General features: G+C 38.5%; 1 protein-coding gene across 1 annotated transcript; it reads right to left on the reverse strand.

Annotated features, from left to right (window-relative positions):
* Positions 1-1675: 1675 nt before the first annotated feature.
* On the reverse strand, positions 1676-12088 carry ankef1a (ankyrin repeat and EF-hand domain containing 1a). The gene is made up of 9 exons (XM_053488419.1): positions 11734-12088; positions 10529-10728; positions 8351-8500; positions 8071-8194; positions 6764-7595; positions 5435-5661; positions 4796-4962; positions 2878-3027; positions 1676-2035 (listed from the first exon to the last, which is right to left on the reverse strand). Exons 1-9 carry the CDS (start codon positions 12086-12088, stop codon positions 1877-1879), a joined length of 2364 nt encoding a protein of 787 aa, XP_053344394.1. The 3' UTR covers positions 1676-1876.
* Between the last annotated feature and the right edge of the window lie 4168 nt (positions 12089-16256).

Below are 16256 nucleotides of genomic sequence, written 5' to 3' on the forward strand. Positions count from 1 at the left end.
AATTCTGGGAGAAATAAATGGTACCCGATTTAGAGAATCTATATAAATAAATAAACAACAATGATATCTTTATGTTTTCTCATTGGAGGACCAGAAACCAGCCTCAGTCTGTGTGTCTGTATTTATGTCTGCAGGTCTGTATGTCTGTCTGTCTGTCTGTCTGTCCAGCCACATTTGTCACAGCGTCATGCAAAACTGGCTAGACAAAATGTATTCTTTTCTTTTCTTCACCAGTCCTTAGATATTTGCCTGAAGGTAAACCTGCCCCAAAAATAAACTCAGAATGTTGAGTAGAAGTGAAGTTATGAGCAGCTATGTGCCATATATAACTGGGATTAGTTCATATTGTTAATGTAAAGATTGTGCCCCTGCTGCACCCTCTGCTGGTCACTAGAGGGAACTGTGAGGAATGAAGGGAGACAGAGTGCTGCAGGAACAGTGCTGCAGTATGGCGCATTCCTCCCTCGTGTGACCTGCGAAGCTAAAACCAAACCTTTTACATGCAGTTCTTGTGGTATACTGTGTCTCGTAAACAAGTTCAACAGATGTGGAAGCTGCAGGTTAACAGCTGCCTGACACTTTCATTTTTAATGACGCATAATTTTTCGTTTGATGGAAATGTGGACCGTGCTGCTTAGCTTTCAGACTCAGTCCCAAAACACAACACTTTAACGCTGCTTGTGTGTCCTTCTGTGATTTGACTGAGCGGTAATAGAGCCAGTGCTCACAGAGTACAGAATGAGCAGCGTGCAGACAGAACTCACTGATACACACACTACAGGAGGAGGGGTGGAGTAAAGCCTGCATAGGGGGGCCCAGGCCTGGAAGCAGACAGGGATTTAACACACACACGCACACACACACACACACACACACATACTGTACTATATACACACACACACACAATCTCTCCCTGTCACACACACACACACACACACACACACACACACACACACACACACACACACACACACACACATTTTCTCTCTCTCTCACACACACACTCAAACACACAAAGACACACACAATGTCTCTCTCTCACACACACACATTCTCTCTCTCTCTCTCTCTCTCTCTCTCTCTCTCTCTCTCTCTCTCTCTCTCACACACACAAACACACACACACACACTCTCTCTCTCTCTCTCACACACACACACACACACACACACACACACACACACACACACACACACACACACACATACTGTACTGTACACATAAAATCTCTCCCTGTCACACACACAAACACACACATTCTCTTTCTCTCACACTTTCTCTTTCACACACTCACACACACCTCTTCCTAATCTTTTCCTCCACCTTCACTGTTATTCCACTGTTTATTATGAGAAGAACTGAGAGATGATCCATGATTCAGTACTATTTACTTTAGTAATAAAGACGTAGCACAAAGTATTTGTTTTACAGTATATAAATATATATTTATAAATAAATAAATACATTTGTTATATATAAATACATACAGTACATGACATCCAGATAAGCTCCATGCTATTACATTTACAAATCTAAACAAACTAAAAGACAAATCCATAAATTTTAGTCCTGGCATTTCTGATATATATTTATTATTATGAATTGAAGCTGAAGTTTTAGATTACTACACACTCACTCACACACTCACTCACACACACACACACACACACACACACTCATTTACACACTACAGGCAGTTTGTGAATTAGCCTAACCTGCATATCTTTGGACTGTGGGAGGAAACTGGAGTACCCGGAGGAAACCCACCAAGCACGGGGAGAACATGCGAACTCCATGCACACAGAGATGGGAATCGAGCCTAGCCGGGGTTCGAACCCGGACTATGGGTTTACTAAACCTATGCAGGTTAATCTCTCATCAATTCCCCTCAAACGTCTGTGAAAGCTCCTGTGCTGTCTGGTCAGCATTTTTGCTGAAAGGCTGCTTGAACTCATCAAAAGACACTTCATAAGTAAATCGTTGTCTCTTTTTCTGCTTCTCCATCAGCTGGCTCCGAGGAAGCTGTTTGTCCCACATCTGAAATATAGATCCAAAATATTATGATATTATTATATTTGGAATTTCAAAATGCATAAATGGTTATAATGGTTAGGAAGGTTTTTTTGTTCAGTTTTTGGTATGAGGTATAATGACAACAGTTTAATTTAAATTAATAATATTTTTCAGTTCCATGAATATTTAACTTTAATTTGTTTTACACAAACAGTACTGTGCAAAAGTATTAAGCCCTCAGTTTTTCATATTGAACTAAATTAAATGATGTGGGATATACGAGAGAAATGAGGGCAATTGTATTACTGTGACAGGATGCAAAGTGCCTAAAGATAAAATTGAAAAAATGGTTGTTGATGTAACAACCTCAGCAGCAACCTCATTTCCCCTCTCGTCTGTTCCAACCACTCAGCATTCAGCATCAGCAGGACACTAATCACCGGCCTCATCTGTTAATCATCTCTATCCTCAATGTAATCATCTGTTATCACCTGCATGTGTTTCTCACTAATGAATAAATAATCACATTTAATGATTCATAAGTCACTGTGTGGCGTAACTGCTCTGCTGCAGGGACTTAAAATGAGAGCCAATTAAAAAAAATAATCCTTCAAGAAGTCTGGAGACCTAAACTTAAAAATTACATTTAGCACAATACGATGGGGTGCTCAAAACCTTTGCACAGTACTGTATGCACATTTTTTGATTTCCATTTGATCATTTTGACCCAAGCAGAATTTCTGAGTCACTGCTTCCTTTACACATTATCACAAATAACTATGAATGAACAAAATGTAAAAACATTAGGGATAATAAATGACAAGTTAGTAATCACCTGTGTCATGTTTATCAGCTAATCAACTTACTGTTTTTGGCAAAAAGCTGATGTCCACTTTTTCCAGTGCTCCACTGGCGATCCGAGTACTATGAAGGATCACACTGTTGGCCAGCGCTTCTGTTTTCCCTGTTGAGGTTGCGAAGTACTCTGAGGCCTGCGGTGTAGGATCAGACCCCTGCTGGAGAGAGGAAGAATAAAGATGGCATCAGGCCACAAAACTGCATGCAAGGACTAAACCAATGCTAAAAATATTAGCTTCTCAAAAGGAATGAATGATCATCCGTTTATATTACAAGACACAAACTGTGCAATACACCTTGTTGTTAGATTTCTAGGATGATCTAGATTATCTAAACACAGCTGTTTGTTCTCTCAAGCAAAAGGATAAAGCTGGGGATTAATGCATTAATGGACTGAATCCTATGGTCACCATCTCTGCACTGGCATAAGTGTGGTCATTATTATAGTAATCGTTTAGCATCTATATACCAGGGAACCTTTAAAGATTTGAGAACACATAAAAAGACATGAAAAAAAAATACCTCTGACAGTAATTAAAATGGTGCCTGACAGACACCCCAGACGTGCCACACGTGGATTCTCTGGCAGAATTAACACAGCCTGTAATCCGACACGTTCACTCTCAGTTGCTTACACACAAGGCCTATTCCTGTTTTTCTGCTATCAGGTTTTATGTTTAGTACAGATCAGTTATAATGTGTATTAAATAATTACCTAGCGTGTATTTTTTCATTCTCAATAAATACTGTATTTCTAAAGTACTGGTCATATACACTATCAGCCATACTGTTAAACCCACTGCCAGATGTAGTGAATAACAGTATCTCAAAACAGTTGTATATATTATACAGCAACTGAACATTTAGTCTTTAAAGTTGATGTGTCAGAAGAAGGGAAAATGTGCAAGTGAAAGGATCTGAGTGAGTGTGACAAGGGCCACAATGTGTTGTCTAGATGGCTGCGTCAGCGTATCTCCAAACACCAACTCTTCCTGTGAGATGTTCCTGTCCTGCAGCAGTCAGGAAGAGCAAAAGAGAAGTGATAAGTGATGGGGCCATGGGCATCCTAGACTCACTAAACTCAACTTGTTGAAAAAATTAATCCTGGTTCTGAAACACACAATGCATTACAGTTTGGTGTTCATGGAGCTGCGTAGCTGCAGACCAGTCAGGGTGTCCATGGTGACCTGTGTCCACACCCATATAATGGAAATGTACAGTAAGCAAAGGAACTGGCCCACAGAGCAATAGAAGAAGATTCCCTGGTATGGTCTAAAATTGCATATTCTGAAGGCCTCTTTCAGCAAGATAATGTGGCTCAAGGATGGTTTGAAGAACATAACAATGTGTTTGTAGGCTTGACATGGCCACCAAATTCTTTGGGATGTGATGGGCCAATATAGCTTACAGTAATTAAAGGACCGGCTGCTAACATCTTTCTTCAGAGGTCTAGTGAAGTCCATTCCTCGATGGCTCAGTAGGCAGATGATTTTAGTTCTATGGCTGTTCAGTGTATCTTGTCAAACCCTTTCTATGCCATCCATCACTGGTTCTGTTAAAGGAGCAAATAATTGACAACCACTTGTCCCTTTATTAGACAAGTCTAACTTTTTGGTGCATTTTCTAGAGACTAGAACTCTTCTGGTCATAATTTCTGGTCAAAATGTTTATCTCGCTTTTCTGGGCATAATTTATGTTACTCAAGCATTTCATTAGTGCTGAGTTTCTGACCACAATGTCTGGATATCTTGGTTGATGAGCTATTCTCAATCTACTATCATTAATAACTATTAAATGGTTCATTATTAGTACAGAGAAGTAATTTGAATAATGGATAGGGTAGAGGGGGGTACCAAACTATAAACTTATATGTACTGTATGTGGTAGGTGTATATGTTAAAATAACAAGCTCTAAGATAGCTGTACCTTCTCCATAATGGACGTGCTGGTGGCTGGTCTTGGTTTGGCCTGAGGTTTGACAGTTTTATGGTTCTTGTGATCCTTTAGCTTACAAAGATTATCAGTCTTGGCCTGGATCAGGTCTACAATCCTAAGGTCTGCATACGCACGGGCAATATCCAAACAGCTTTGCTCTGCAATTAAATGATTTAATGTCTTTGACTTCAGTGAGAGCTGGATCTAGAGTTCTTAATCACTCTTAATGATTTAATACACTACAAATCTGAAAACCAGAGTAGCTTCCTTTGCTCTGATGAGGCAGCAGTGATCTAACAAAAAAAGTAATACAGGCTTTGCTAAAGGTATTGTTTGTTTAGAGAAATGTTTATGCCTCATCACTGTAAGTAGTGAGTAATTGTAGGGGGTAACCTAGTAGGGCACTTATTTAAAGTTTTTATGATGAATAGGAACATGCATAAAGGACTGAATAAGTTCAGACTTTTATAGTTACATTCTTATGTAAAGACATTTCATTTCAGTTTAAAATCTTGCATATTGCTCCTTTAACTACAGTATATTTGAATAACTAAATTTTGGCCAGGAAATATTTTTCCATGTTTATACAACTGTTATAACAATACTACATGACAAATGCTGCTGCTGTACCTGACTTGTTTTTTGCTGTAACTGTTGCCCCAACTTTAATAAGGTAGTCCACACAGCAGGGCCTGGAACTCTCAACGGCCCTCATTATGGGCGTGGCTCCACTCAAGGTGGGTGTGTTGACTGCTGCCCCTGCCTCCACTAACAGTTTAATGATGTCAAGTTGTCCAGCGTGGCAGGCGTGGTGTAATGGAGTCCAGCAGAACTGATCACACGCATTCACATCAGCCCTGCATCAAGTAAAGAAAACATTATTAAAATTACTGGAATTTAAGAACTGTCAAACACATTTTTCAATCTGGATGTATACTGTAGTGCTGAAATATTAATTTGGAGTGGTTGGAAACAAATAATGAATGAGAGTGATCAGAGATCACTTAAACACTTGGTGAAGTGACATTGTAAACAACAGACAGTTGAAAATAGCTGTGTTTTATAATGAGAGTGAGAGCATTTCTATATGCACACAATGTGATGACACACAGGATTGGGACTAAACAGCCGTGTGTCCATACAAAAACCATCAGGACTTGTGACTTATCAGGAATTTGTTAGGGAGCATGAGGAATAAAGGCAGATGATGACCTGAATGTACTGATTGACCAGGGTATCACATCTACTGTACTGTATGTAGTTTTTATTTCCTCATGGCTCGGCTATATTTCTGCACTAGAATAATGATGAAGTGGTCCTAGGAGCATGAGCAACCATTTCGACATCTGAACTGGACACAACTTTGAGTGCCATATTTAAAGGTAAAAGTGGTCAAAGGAAATGTTACAAAGTGTAAAAAAAAAAAAAAAAAATTTAGCCAGGCGGTGTAATTGTGGCTGTCCTTTAGTTTTGCATGCCTCCAACAGTGTCACTGAAGAACAGCACAATTATTGGGTGGATAGATAGATGAATGGATGGATAGATAGATTTTTTCCTTGCCACTGTCTCCGTCACCATTGGCTTGCTCAGTTTGGACAATCTCATTATTATCTAGACACAATTTTCTCACACATACAGTACACACTTCCATACATTTTCTTTTCAAATTTTCCATTCATTTTTGTGAAGCTGATTTGAGACAATGGACATTTTTAAAAGCACTATATAAATAAAATAAAAAATTTGAAATTGAAAACTCATCTTCTATACCGCTTTATCCTGTATTCAGGGTCGCGGGGACCTGGAGCCTATCCCAGGAGGCTTAGGGCACTAGGCAGGGTACACCCTGGACAGGGTGCCAAGCCATCGCAGGGCACACACACACACACACACACACACAAAATATAAATTTTATGTGTATATAAATTTTATAAAATAAATATCTCCGTAACCGCTTACCCAAGTTGAAGTAAAATCTTGGCCATTTCATAATTCCCACTTGCACAAGCGGTCATGAGTGGTGTCTTGTAAAAACAGTCCTTGACATCCACTGGAACCTTTTGACTAAAGGCCATCTTCAGGGAATCAATGTCTCCAGCCTTAATGCAGTAGTTTATGTTTAGAAATGTCTTTTCTGGTTCAGTTATATACCAGATTGAGTCATCCTCTATGGGATGCCTTGGTGGATGGTCCTGATCAAATCGGTTTGTGTCTGTAACAAGTTGGTACTTCTCAATCATAAAACATGGCGGCCCCCCATCGTCTCGACGAAAAACATTTTCTGGTGGGATGGTGCAAATTGGCACTGGAAGGTTCAACCTGCTTTTCTTCTTGCCATTCCCTGAGTTCCTCACCCTTTTCTTTGTTTTTTTTAGTTCATATGAGGTCTTAATGAGAGTCCTGGGCAGATATCTGAAACCTTTGAAAAAGTCATTAATGTTAATTAAGCCTTGCCTATGCTTATCATAAGCAAGCAGTATTTTTTCGACATCTTCAACATCTATCGGGGCCTGGAAGTCTTGGAGAACAGAGACAAACTTCTTAGAAGATACCACCTCTAAGTTTGTAATTCCATGTGAAGTGACTTCAAAGGCCTTTCTCAGTTCAGCTTCATTCACATGAGACCAATCATAAAGTCTCAATGCCCATGTGCCATTGGTGTAGCTCTTTGAAAACTTCCCATTCAAACGTTCAGCCCTTTTAAGCTCTTTCACGGAGGTCTTGTGATCTAAGTCCTTCGCAATTTGACGGGGAATCAGGCCTTCCATGTTCTTCTGTTTAGGATTGCATCCTGAAATTATTAGGATAGTAACATGTCAGAATTAAACATATAGCCAGTGCAGATGTTAAAAATTAGGTTTTATACATGATGTACAGTAGTAATAACATTGCTAGTACTTTAATAAAGGACCCACTTCGGCGTTCATATCTGGTCCAGGAGGTCTCTAGATGAGAGCATCTGCCAAATGCCAACATTTAATGTAAATGTATAGGCATTGATTATGTACTTGAAATCCTGGACCTGTTCAGTCTGGACTCCATCAAGATGTATGATGGCATTTGATCCGTTAGATCTTGAAACCTTGGTCTTGTCAGTATTGATTTTCAAGCTATATGGCGGAGTGCCATTTATTTATTTATTAACCATTAACAATGACATATTTAATTAAAAAAATAAAAATACCCCTTGAACATTGCTTTTAGTTTCATTTAAAAAATACAAATAAAACTGCTAACATTATGAGACTGTTTCTTCTAATCATTACCTCTCTGGGCCAAAAATCTGCAGCAGTCAGCAAAACCTCCTCGGGCAGCATAGTGCAGGGCCGTGTTTCCTTCTGCTGTCATCACTCCCATATCAGCCACATATGCAGACAACACCTGAAGAATCTGGTGAAGATACCAAGCAAAGGTTAAAAAAAAAATTGTACTTACTAAATTATAGTCTTAGATAGATCTTTGGAATAAAAAGCTAAAGCTAGCTTTAAATTTTAAACACAAGACTTTGAATTGTGGACAATATTTTGAACAATATTTTGCAGTCACTTCATAGTAGCCTCCTTGAGCAGCGAAGTGAACTGCGTTGAACCTCTTGTTGTCCAGTATGTTGACATTTGCCCCTCTTTTAAGGATGGCTCTCACCAGCCCCACTGCTCCTGCTCTCACTGCCTCCATTAGAGCAGTGCGACCCGTCACCTGCAAGTGCAAGCGTACACACTCTCATCACACACACCTGCTATCAAGTATCATTATGCCACCTTAAATCATGTTGTAGCCGACAAGAAATTCGACAGCTACATGCTCTCAGCACAATTTGATAAAACTGTCTTTCAGTTGATGTGTCAGGGTGAATAAACATTCTTCCTGATCTGGTACAGTGTCTAGCAAAAAAACGTTCCTTTCACATAACAGCACAATACATCCTGTTCTGGAATCTGTTCGATGGCAGACACAGTTACATTCTACATTGATAATACAGTTTGTGAAAAGAGGCACCGAATAACACTAAAGATTGTAATAGAATAGTAACTAAAATTAAGTGAACCAATTACCAAAAGCTTATTGACAACTCTGGCAGTTTTATATTTATTTTTGAACAATAAGTTGTGTGTTAATGAATAAATGATGATTCATTTGTAACAAGGAGAATAAGACATATGCATTCGTAGTGTTTTATGCATAACAGCAAAGGGGTATTTAAAAGTTTACCCTGTTTACAAACTGTTTTTTTTTCACCGTGTCCTCCCTCAGACGCTTTAAAACCTGGAAGTAGAATTTGCTATTAACGTTGAAGATGAATTCTCTATCCACAGTGGCATGAACGTCACTGTCAAAGACAATGAGCATGCACATAGTCAAGCTGCAGACCTGCCTCACCTGTTTTCGATCATAGAGATGATGGGCTCTTCCACTGTTAAAGCTGTTGCTTCGTCTCAGGGATCTACCCATACACCCAATTTTCATCACCGATGATGATGGGGTCATGCACAGCATGCTGACGTTTAAATTACACGTGAGGATCGGCTGGACTGTAACTTATGTCACATCGACAATGGCAACATGGTTGTAGATTGTTCTTCAGCGATCATCATGCAGAAATTGCGGAATGGTTCCAACATTTTCAGGGATTGAGCTCATAGAAGGTCTTCTGATTTATCGTCTTCTAGTGATGTTCTTCTGGTCTTGAAACGCATGTGCTACTCAAAATACCTTAAATAACTCATTGCAGCATGGTCGTAAATTTGTTATGTCAAATAATGTTGAACGTCTCTGTGGCAGATTTGCCCAGTTCCACACAGAATTTAATGTTCGCTTTTTGTTCCACCTTGCTGTCCCTGATGAAGTAGCAGACCTGCTAAGACCTGTAGCACTGGTTGCACAGGTCTTTTGGCACATTAAGTTATAAAGGCTGGTGCTCCCTGTGACCGTGCATGCAGCCTCGTGCTGTCATCTGTTGGAGTGTTACAGTGTTAGTGTCGAAACCTTTTGATACCCCTCGTAACTTATTACTGACTAGTTTAGGATTTCTTTAAATAAGACTAGAGGTTACAAAGTATGATACTCTTAAATTAGGATAACATTCTGTTCTGTATTATGAATTTGTTAATTTATTAAGTTGATATTAGAAGCTTATGTGTAATGTGGCCCCAAGATTTTAATGCTATAAATCATGGATTTATATAAATCAGTACTGGTAATTATGTGATTATGTGATTAAGGTCGTTATAGATACATTACAATTGTATAATCTGGAAGATTGCTGTCTTACTGCACAGGCTAATTATTTTTAAGCTTTAGATCATGAAGCATTCTCCTTCTGAAAAATATTTCTTTTAAAATTGAGAGCACAATTTATGGGTTTCATCAATGATGGGATTTTTTCCAGGTTCTGGAATCTGGTGCATTTATCATTAAGGAAAAAAATATTTTGTGCTTACTCAGGTTGTTGTTTTATAGTAAATTGTGTGGAAATATAATAATAATAAAAAAATGGACATATACTTCTTACAGCACTTTATGTGAAACCTCATATTTATATGCAAAATAAATAGAAAGTAACAGAAATAGAAAGTAAAAAAAAGAAAAGTATCAAGTAGCAAGCAAGTCTGATCAGTCTGCAGTCAAATCTGCAGACTGAAACCCCTTGCCTTTTTGCATACTCACATTTAAAACACACACACACACACACACACACCAAACGACATACTCCTCAGCACGCCTTACCCGATTGAAAGCGTTGGGGTCAGCCCCCTTCCCTAAAAGGCTGAGACACATGCCCTCACATTCCCCAGCATTCTCACAAGCTTGCAGGAACAGTGGGATGCCTGCATGTGACACATTGTTTACATCCGCCCTGTAGTTCAGCGCCACCTGGAGGCAGCGTGCGTGTCTTCTGGTGGGATAGAGGCAGTAGAATAGCACGCCTAGAAGAGCAAACAGAGGCGTATTACATTAATTTAACTAACCTATACTCTGATCTGTAATTAAGACATTAAGGATACTGCACTCTGCTGTGTTTGATCTCCAGGAACGACCCACCGATTGTTACATGAATTAATATGAGAGAGCTGGAATAAAGCTTAACGTGCGGTGTTACTGTCTCATGTGGAGTGTGCTTGAAACCTCATCAATATATAAGCAGTGGGAAAGAGTAGTACATCAAATGGTCATCTGGATACTTGTACGTTATAGCTTATAGCAGCACTTGTGCAACTCAAGTATTGGAGCTGCTATAGCATAAAGGTTTGCTTTAAGGCACTACACGAAGCATCATTAAATGGGTATTCCTATTGCCATCTCAGGGAGCATTTCCTCGGCTTGCTCATCACAGACAATCCTATAATTATAATTTATACACAAGTTAAACTCATTTCCCTAATTTAATTCTATTTCTGTAAAACCGCTTTGCGACAATGAACACTTTAGCACTTTATAAATAAAGCTAAATTAATTTAAAGTAAACAGGAAGGATGTAAGCTTATATGGAATGTCTTCATCTAAGCATCTAAAAACATAATGTCTACAAACGTTTTTCATTTGGCATCATGGATTGCTGTGTGTTTTTAACGATTAACTTCTAAAAGTGGTGTTTAAGTGAGGCCTGTGGATTCAAATCTCATCTCTAGTCTGCGAGGAGTTTGCATGTTCTGCCCAGTACTTTGTGGGTCTCCTCCTGGTACTCCAGTTCCAAAACAAGTGCTGACTGGCATTATTAGTGTATGAGAGAATGTGTGTGTAAACTCTTAAAAGATAAGGGCCTTTAACAATGTAGGCTACTGTATGTAAAACCAGGATATTTCAAGGCCAGGTCTGGGTAAGTGTGCTCTACAGAGCCATTATGCAACTTGAAGAAACTTAAGAACATTTACAAAGTTAAACAGGTTTTGTGTTTCTCTCTTAATAACAGGCAATGACTATCTTTCACCCACCTTTGCCTTCTGTGTCTGTCAGCTTCATATCTGCATGCTTCTCAGCTAGCAGAGTAACCATGCCATCATGTCCGAGCTCGGCTGCCAGCATCACCGGTGTGCGTCCTTGCTTGTCCTGGACATCTGGACCGGCGCCATGGAGTGTCAGAAATTCGATCATGTTGGTGTCGTTGGCCATCGTGGCCACGTGCAAGACACCTTTGCCATCGTGCGGCTCTGTCATGTTGACAAGGTCATGAACGCCCAAGTGCACCAGCTTCTTGACCTGCACCATGTCTTGTGCACGCACACACTGCAGCAGGCGGTACATCTGCAGCTCCTGCAGGTGGCACTTGGTTACCAAGCTCAAGCTCATATGGGGACCTGAGAATAAGAAACTCAAATGTTAATAAAACCCCTACTCAAACACTCACATTGCTTTTCTAAATACGACATAGGTAGATAAGTAGACAAGCAATGACCATGTGTGTGTGTGTGTGTGTGTGTGTGTGTACCCTGCCCAGTCAAAAATAAAAGTCCACACACACACCTTTTGCTTTAATTTTGGCCGTGACATCATTTTGATAAGCATATTTATTTCCATAAATTTCATCGGCAGCATAATTTCGGGAAAGGGTTAATATTGACTTATCAGACCACATGACCTTTTTCCAATGCTCCACACTCCATGCTTTATGCTCTCTAGGAAATTAAAGTCTTTTTTTGCATGTTCTCCCTGTGCTCAGTGGGTTTCCAAGGACATGCAGAATAGGCTGATTGGCGTTCGATTGCCTGAGTGTGTGAATGTGCATGTGAATGTTGACTGGAGGTCCTACCACACTCATAAAATACAGTATGAATACAATGGTCACCATTGGCCATGGTCCCTAGTTGGACTACAGTGGTTCCTGGATGGACAGATGGACACAGCTGTTTATCTCCATTCCTTTGTGTTGTTTTTGCATTGTAAATGTGGAATTGCTTTAACTATAGCTATTAGACTTAATTGTAAGTTCTACTGCTGTTTTTTTTAACAATTTGATCCCACAAAATGTTTAGGTGATCTCTGGTCACAATAATTAAAAAAAATAATAAATTCCAACCACATTTTTTGCTTGAAGATGATAGTTCACTACTAGTTCATCACTTTCCTTCCAGGTTTTACTAATACGTTTTACAGTTTTTAACCCAGTTTCAGTGAACTCTTGCTTGATGTAGGACGATTTGTCCCTTCTGAAACAGACATGTTTGCTACAACCACAGGATATTTCTTCTGATTGTTTAAGAATGAGTTAAGAGCTACTCACTGCTTCAGTTAATGTTAAATAACTTGTTCCTAATAATAATATTGTGCATAATATTAATGAAGTATATAAACACTATCTAGATACAAAATATTTAACAATGCAATTTTTTTTAAATAAATAAGAAAGTAAACAGTAATTTGAAAACAAGACTTTTGTTATGTGAAATAATGGCTACAGATCGGACTATGTGCACTACAGTATACAGTATGTACCACTATGTGCAAAAGTCTTAAGCCAGGTCTTATTTCATATTAAAGAAATGGGAGCAGGTTTTACTGCAAAAGTGGTTAAATATATGATTTAAAAATTAATTTTTATGATACCTAGATATCTTGTGAAATTTAATTATCTTTGTTTTTACAAGACAAACGGATTGGGGTCAGAGTGGTGACGGCTGGCCTTTCTGAGCTACCGAAGCTGTTGACGTTGTACAGTAGTAGTCCTTAAGGTCTGGGTGACTATACGGCAGATTTAGAAGTGATGTTTGGACATGTCTCTGTTATAAATATTGAATTCCAAAAGGACTGGACAGACATTTTTCAAGCCATTACATTCACATGTTGAAAAAACAAACTCTTGTTTCCATGGACTTTTTTTGTATCTGACATATTGGGGGAAAAAACTGTTCATCTTTGCTAGTTGAATGGCTATGATATTGTAATATAAAAGAATATAAAAGTAAGATACTGCTAGGCATCTGGTGTTATCCAGGTAATTTATTGACCTTTAAACAAAATGGAACCTTTATTCTCCTATTCTATGCAGATCCTTTGAAAGTATAATGTTTAAGTAATGTGTCTTTTCATTGTTGAGGTACAGTATTGTTAAGCCAATTTGTTTTTGTAGGAAAAAAAATCACTTGAACCAACTGCAGCAGTGCGCTACAATGGGGGACACTTGGCTAGTCAACCCTAAAGAAATATAATTATTTGAGCCCACAACCGATACTACTTGTTCAACATTTTGAACTATATACAGTAAATGCTGTGTCAACTAACCAGCAAAGTGAATTATTTAGTTTGGCCGGCAAATTTTTCTAAAAGTTAAGTAAACTTAAAAAAAAAAAGCTGTGCAACGTTTTAATAAACTTTATGTTAAGGGTGGCTTATTTTTTTGCAGTGTCCAAGTAGCAAGAAGCCAATAATTACACATTTAATAACTTAGTATCCAATTAAATTAAACTAATTAAAGCCTGGATGCATAAGAGGCCAAATAAGCCTTATTTCAAACTTATAAAAATAATAATCAGCCAGGATGCATTGTTCAGACTCTGCAGTTATCTTAGTCATCAGTACTGTATATTGGTTCCTTCAAGTCTCATATCTGGAATATTTTCCATGACATATTGATCATATCTCCTACCTTTAGCTGAAACTGACAATGAGCAGCAGCTGTAGTCTTTCAATGAGAACTGAGTAACTGAGTCCTGGCCAGAGACTTTCCTACTCATTGTTCCTCGAGTGCCAGCCTGTTTCTATAGCAACAAGAACCTACGAGTACTTTTTAAGTCTGAGCTAACGGAGAAGTAAAGCTTCCTCTCCTGTTTCAGCTGTTACAATCTCCATCTTCCTCCTTTCAGTAGTTAAAGTTAGAGTGCGCAGAAAATAAAGAATCAGTGGATGAGAAACACTATGTGTAATGTTCGGGGGACGTGTACAGTACATGGGCCTGTTCTTTAATTACTTCCTGGTTTGTACTAGCTTTAAGGCCTAGTGTTATTATGTTATAAAATATTGGAATATTTTTGCAGTTTTCCTAGTTTGTGTTTCTTATAGTTAGTTGTTTTAATTGTGTGTTAAATATATCTGGGTCCAGTCAGTTTAACTATTATTAAAAGGACCAACATTAGTTTCCACTGTACTTAAAGGGATAGTTTAGACTTTTTTGGAAAGCCAAATTCCACAACTATCGTCCACGTAAAAATGTAGTTTAAAGTTGAGCTGAGACTGATGTAGTGCTTCTGCGGTCCCAGTGAGCTAAACCGAGTTAATACATTTAATACAGATCTTACTCTGTATTATTGTCTTTCTTGGTAATAGCTGTATGACTAGTTCTGGTTAGCCATACAGCTAGTTCTGGTTAGCCATACGGCTAGTTCTGGTTAGCCATACAGCTAGTTCAGCTTTAAGATCAGTGGCAACTAATAGATTGACTGCCAGCTAGTCAGTAGCAGAATGAAGAACAGCTCCTGAAATACAGTAATGTAAATAAACAATGGTTAGAGATTCTTGAACCTGATTTATAATTATAATTCCATGTTTCATCCATGGCCGCGTGACTCTGTACAGGGTAAGCAGTGAAGAGTCAATCATAAACAATGAGTGAAAGTTGTGAGAAATAATAAATAGTAATAATAACTAACTAAAAGCAAGGCTTATATTGTTCTCCGGCCTTCTCAGGAATGATTCCAGCACATGCACAAGATTCCTTTACTGGACTACAGCTTATATCAGTTTACATGGTAATACATCCTCAAGGTGGTGAGTAACTAATAGCATCTCTGACAAAAGAAGCTCCATAGTTAAGTAATTAAGTTTCGTTTCTTTATGCTGGATTAGAGTGCAGGTAAGAGACGGATGTAACACAGGAGGAAATTTAATCTCAAACAGCTTGGAAAGTACAGTAATCTCTTTAATAAAATAGGATTTAAAAAAAAATCTAACCAATATTATATTATAAAAAATATAACAGAACAAAATGGTTCTCTTCTGAACATGCTGTTTCAGTGTCTATGTACTGTAAATGAACTACAGTACTGCTGAGCCACGCCCCTCCAGAAAACAACAAAGCTGAGAAACAACAAGGCAGGGGAGGGGTATCTTCTCATATGAGGTCACATTAGGAAAATAATCTGATTGGCTGGTTTAAACCCAATGCAATCCAAATATGGAAATAGAACAAAAAACAGAAAATGTTTTTTTCTTATGTTATTTATTTGTATACACACAGACACGCACACACACGCACGCACACACTTGTGACCCATCTGAATATCTAAATATGATTAAAAAGCGATTTTTGCATTATGGGTAGTCTTAAGAAACAACGAAAATGTACACCTTCAACATATATCTTCAACGTTGAAACATGTTCACACACTGTTGTGCTGTGAAAGTGTATAAAAATCCACAGTTGGTGCTGCAGGCTGCCACAAGAGGTCCTCAGTTCTAAACACATCCCACATTAATGTACTGCTTATAGCTGGGGCTTCCTATACTCACTTTGACTAGAAAATAA

The sequence above is a fragment of the Clarias gariepinus genome, chromosome 27, assembly GCF_024256425.1.
Source record: "Clarias gariepinus isolate MV-2021 ecotype Netherlands chromosome 27, CGAR_prim_01v2, whole genome shotgun sequence".
In the NCBI taxonomy this organism is placed as follows: domain Eukaryota; kingdom Metazoa; phylum Chordata; class Actinopteri; order Siluriformes; family Clariidae; genus Clarias; species Clarias gariepinus.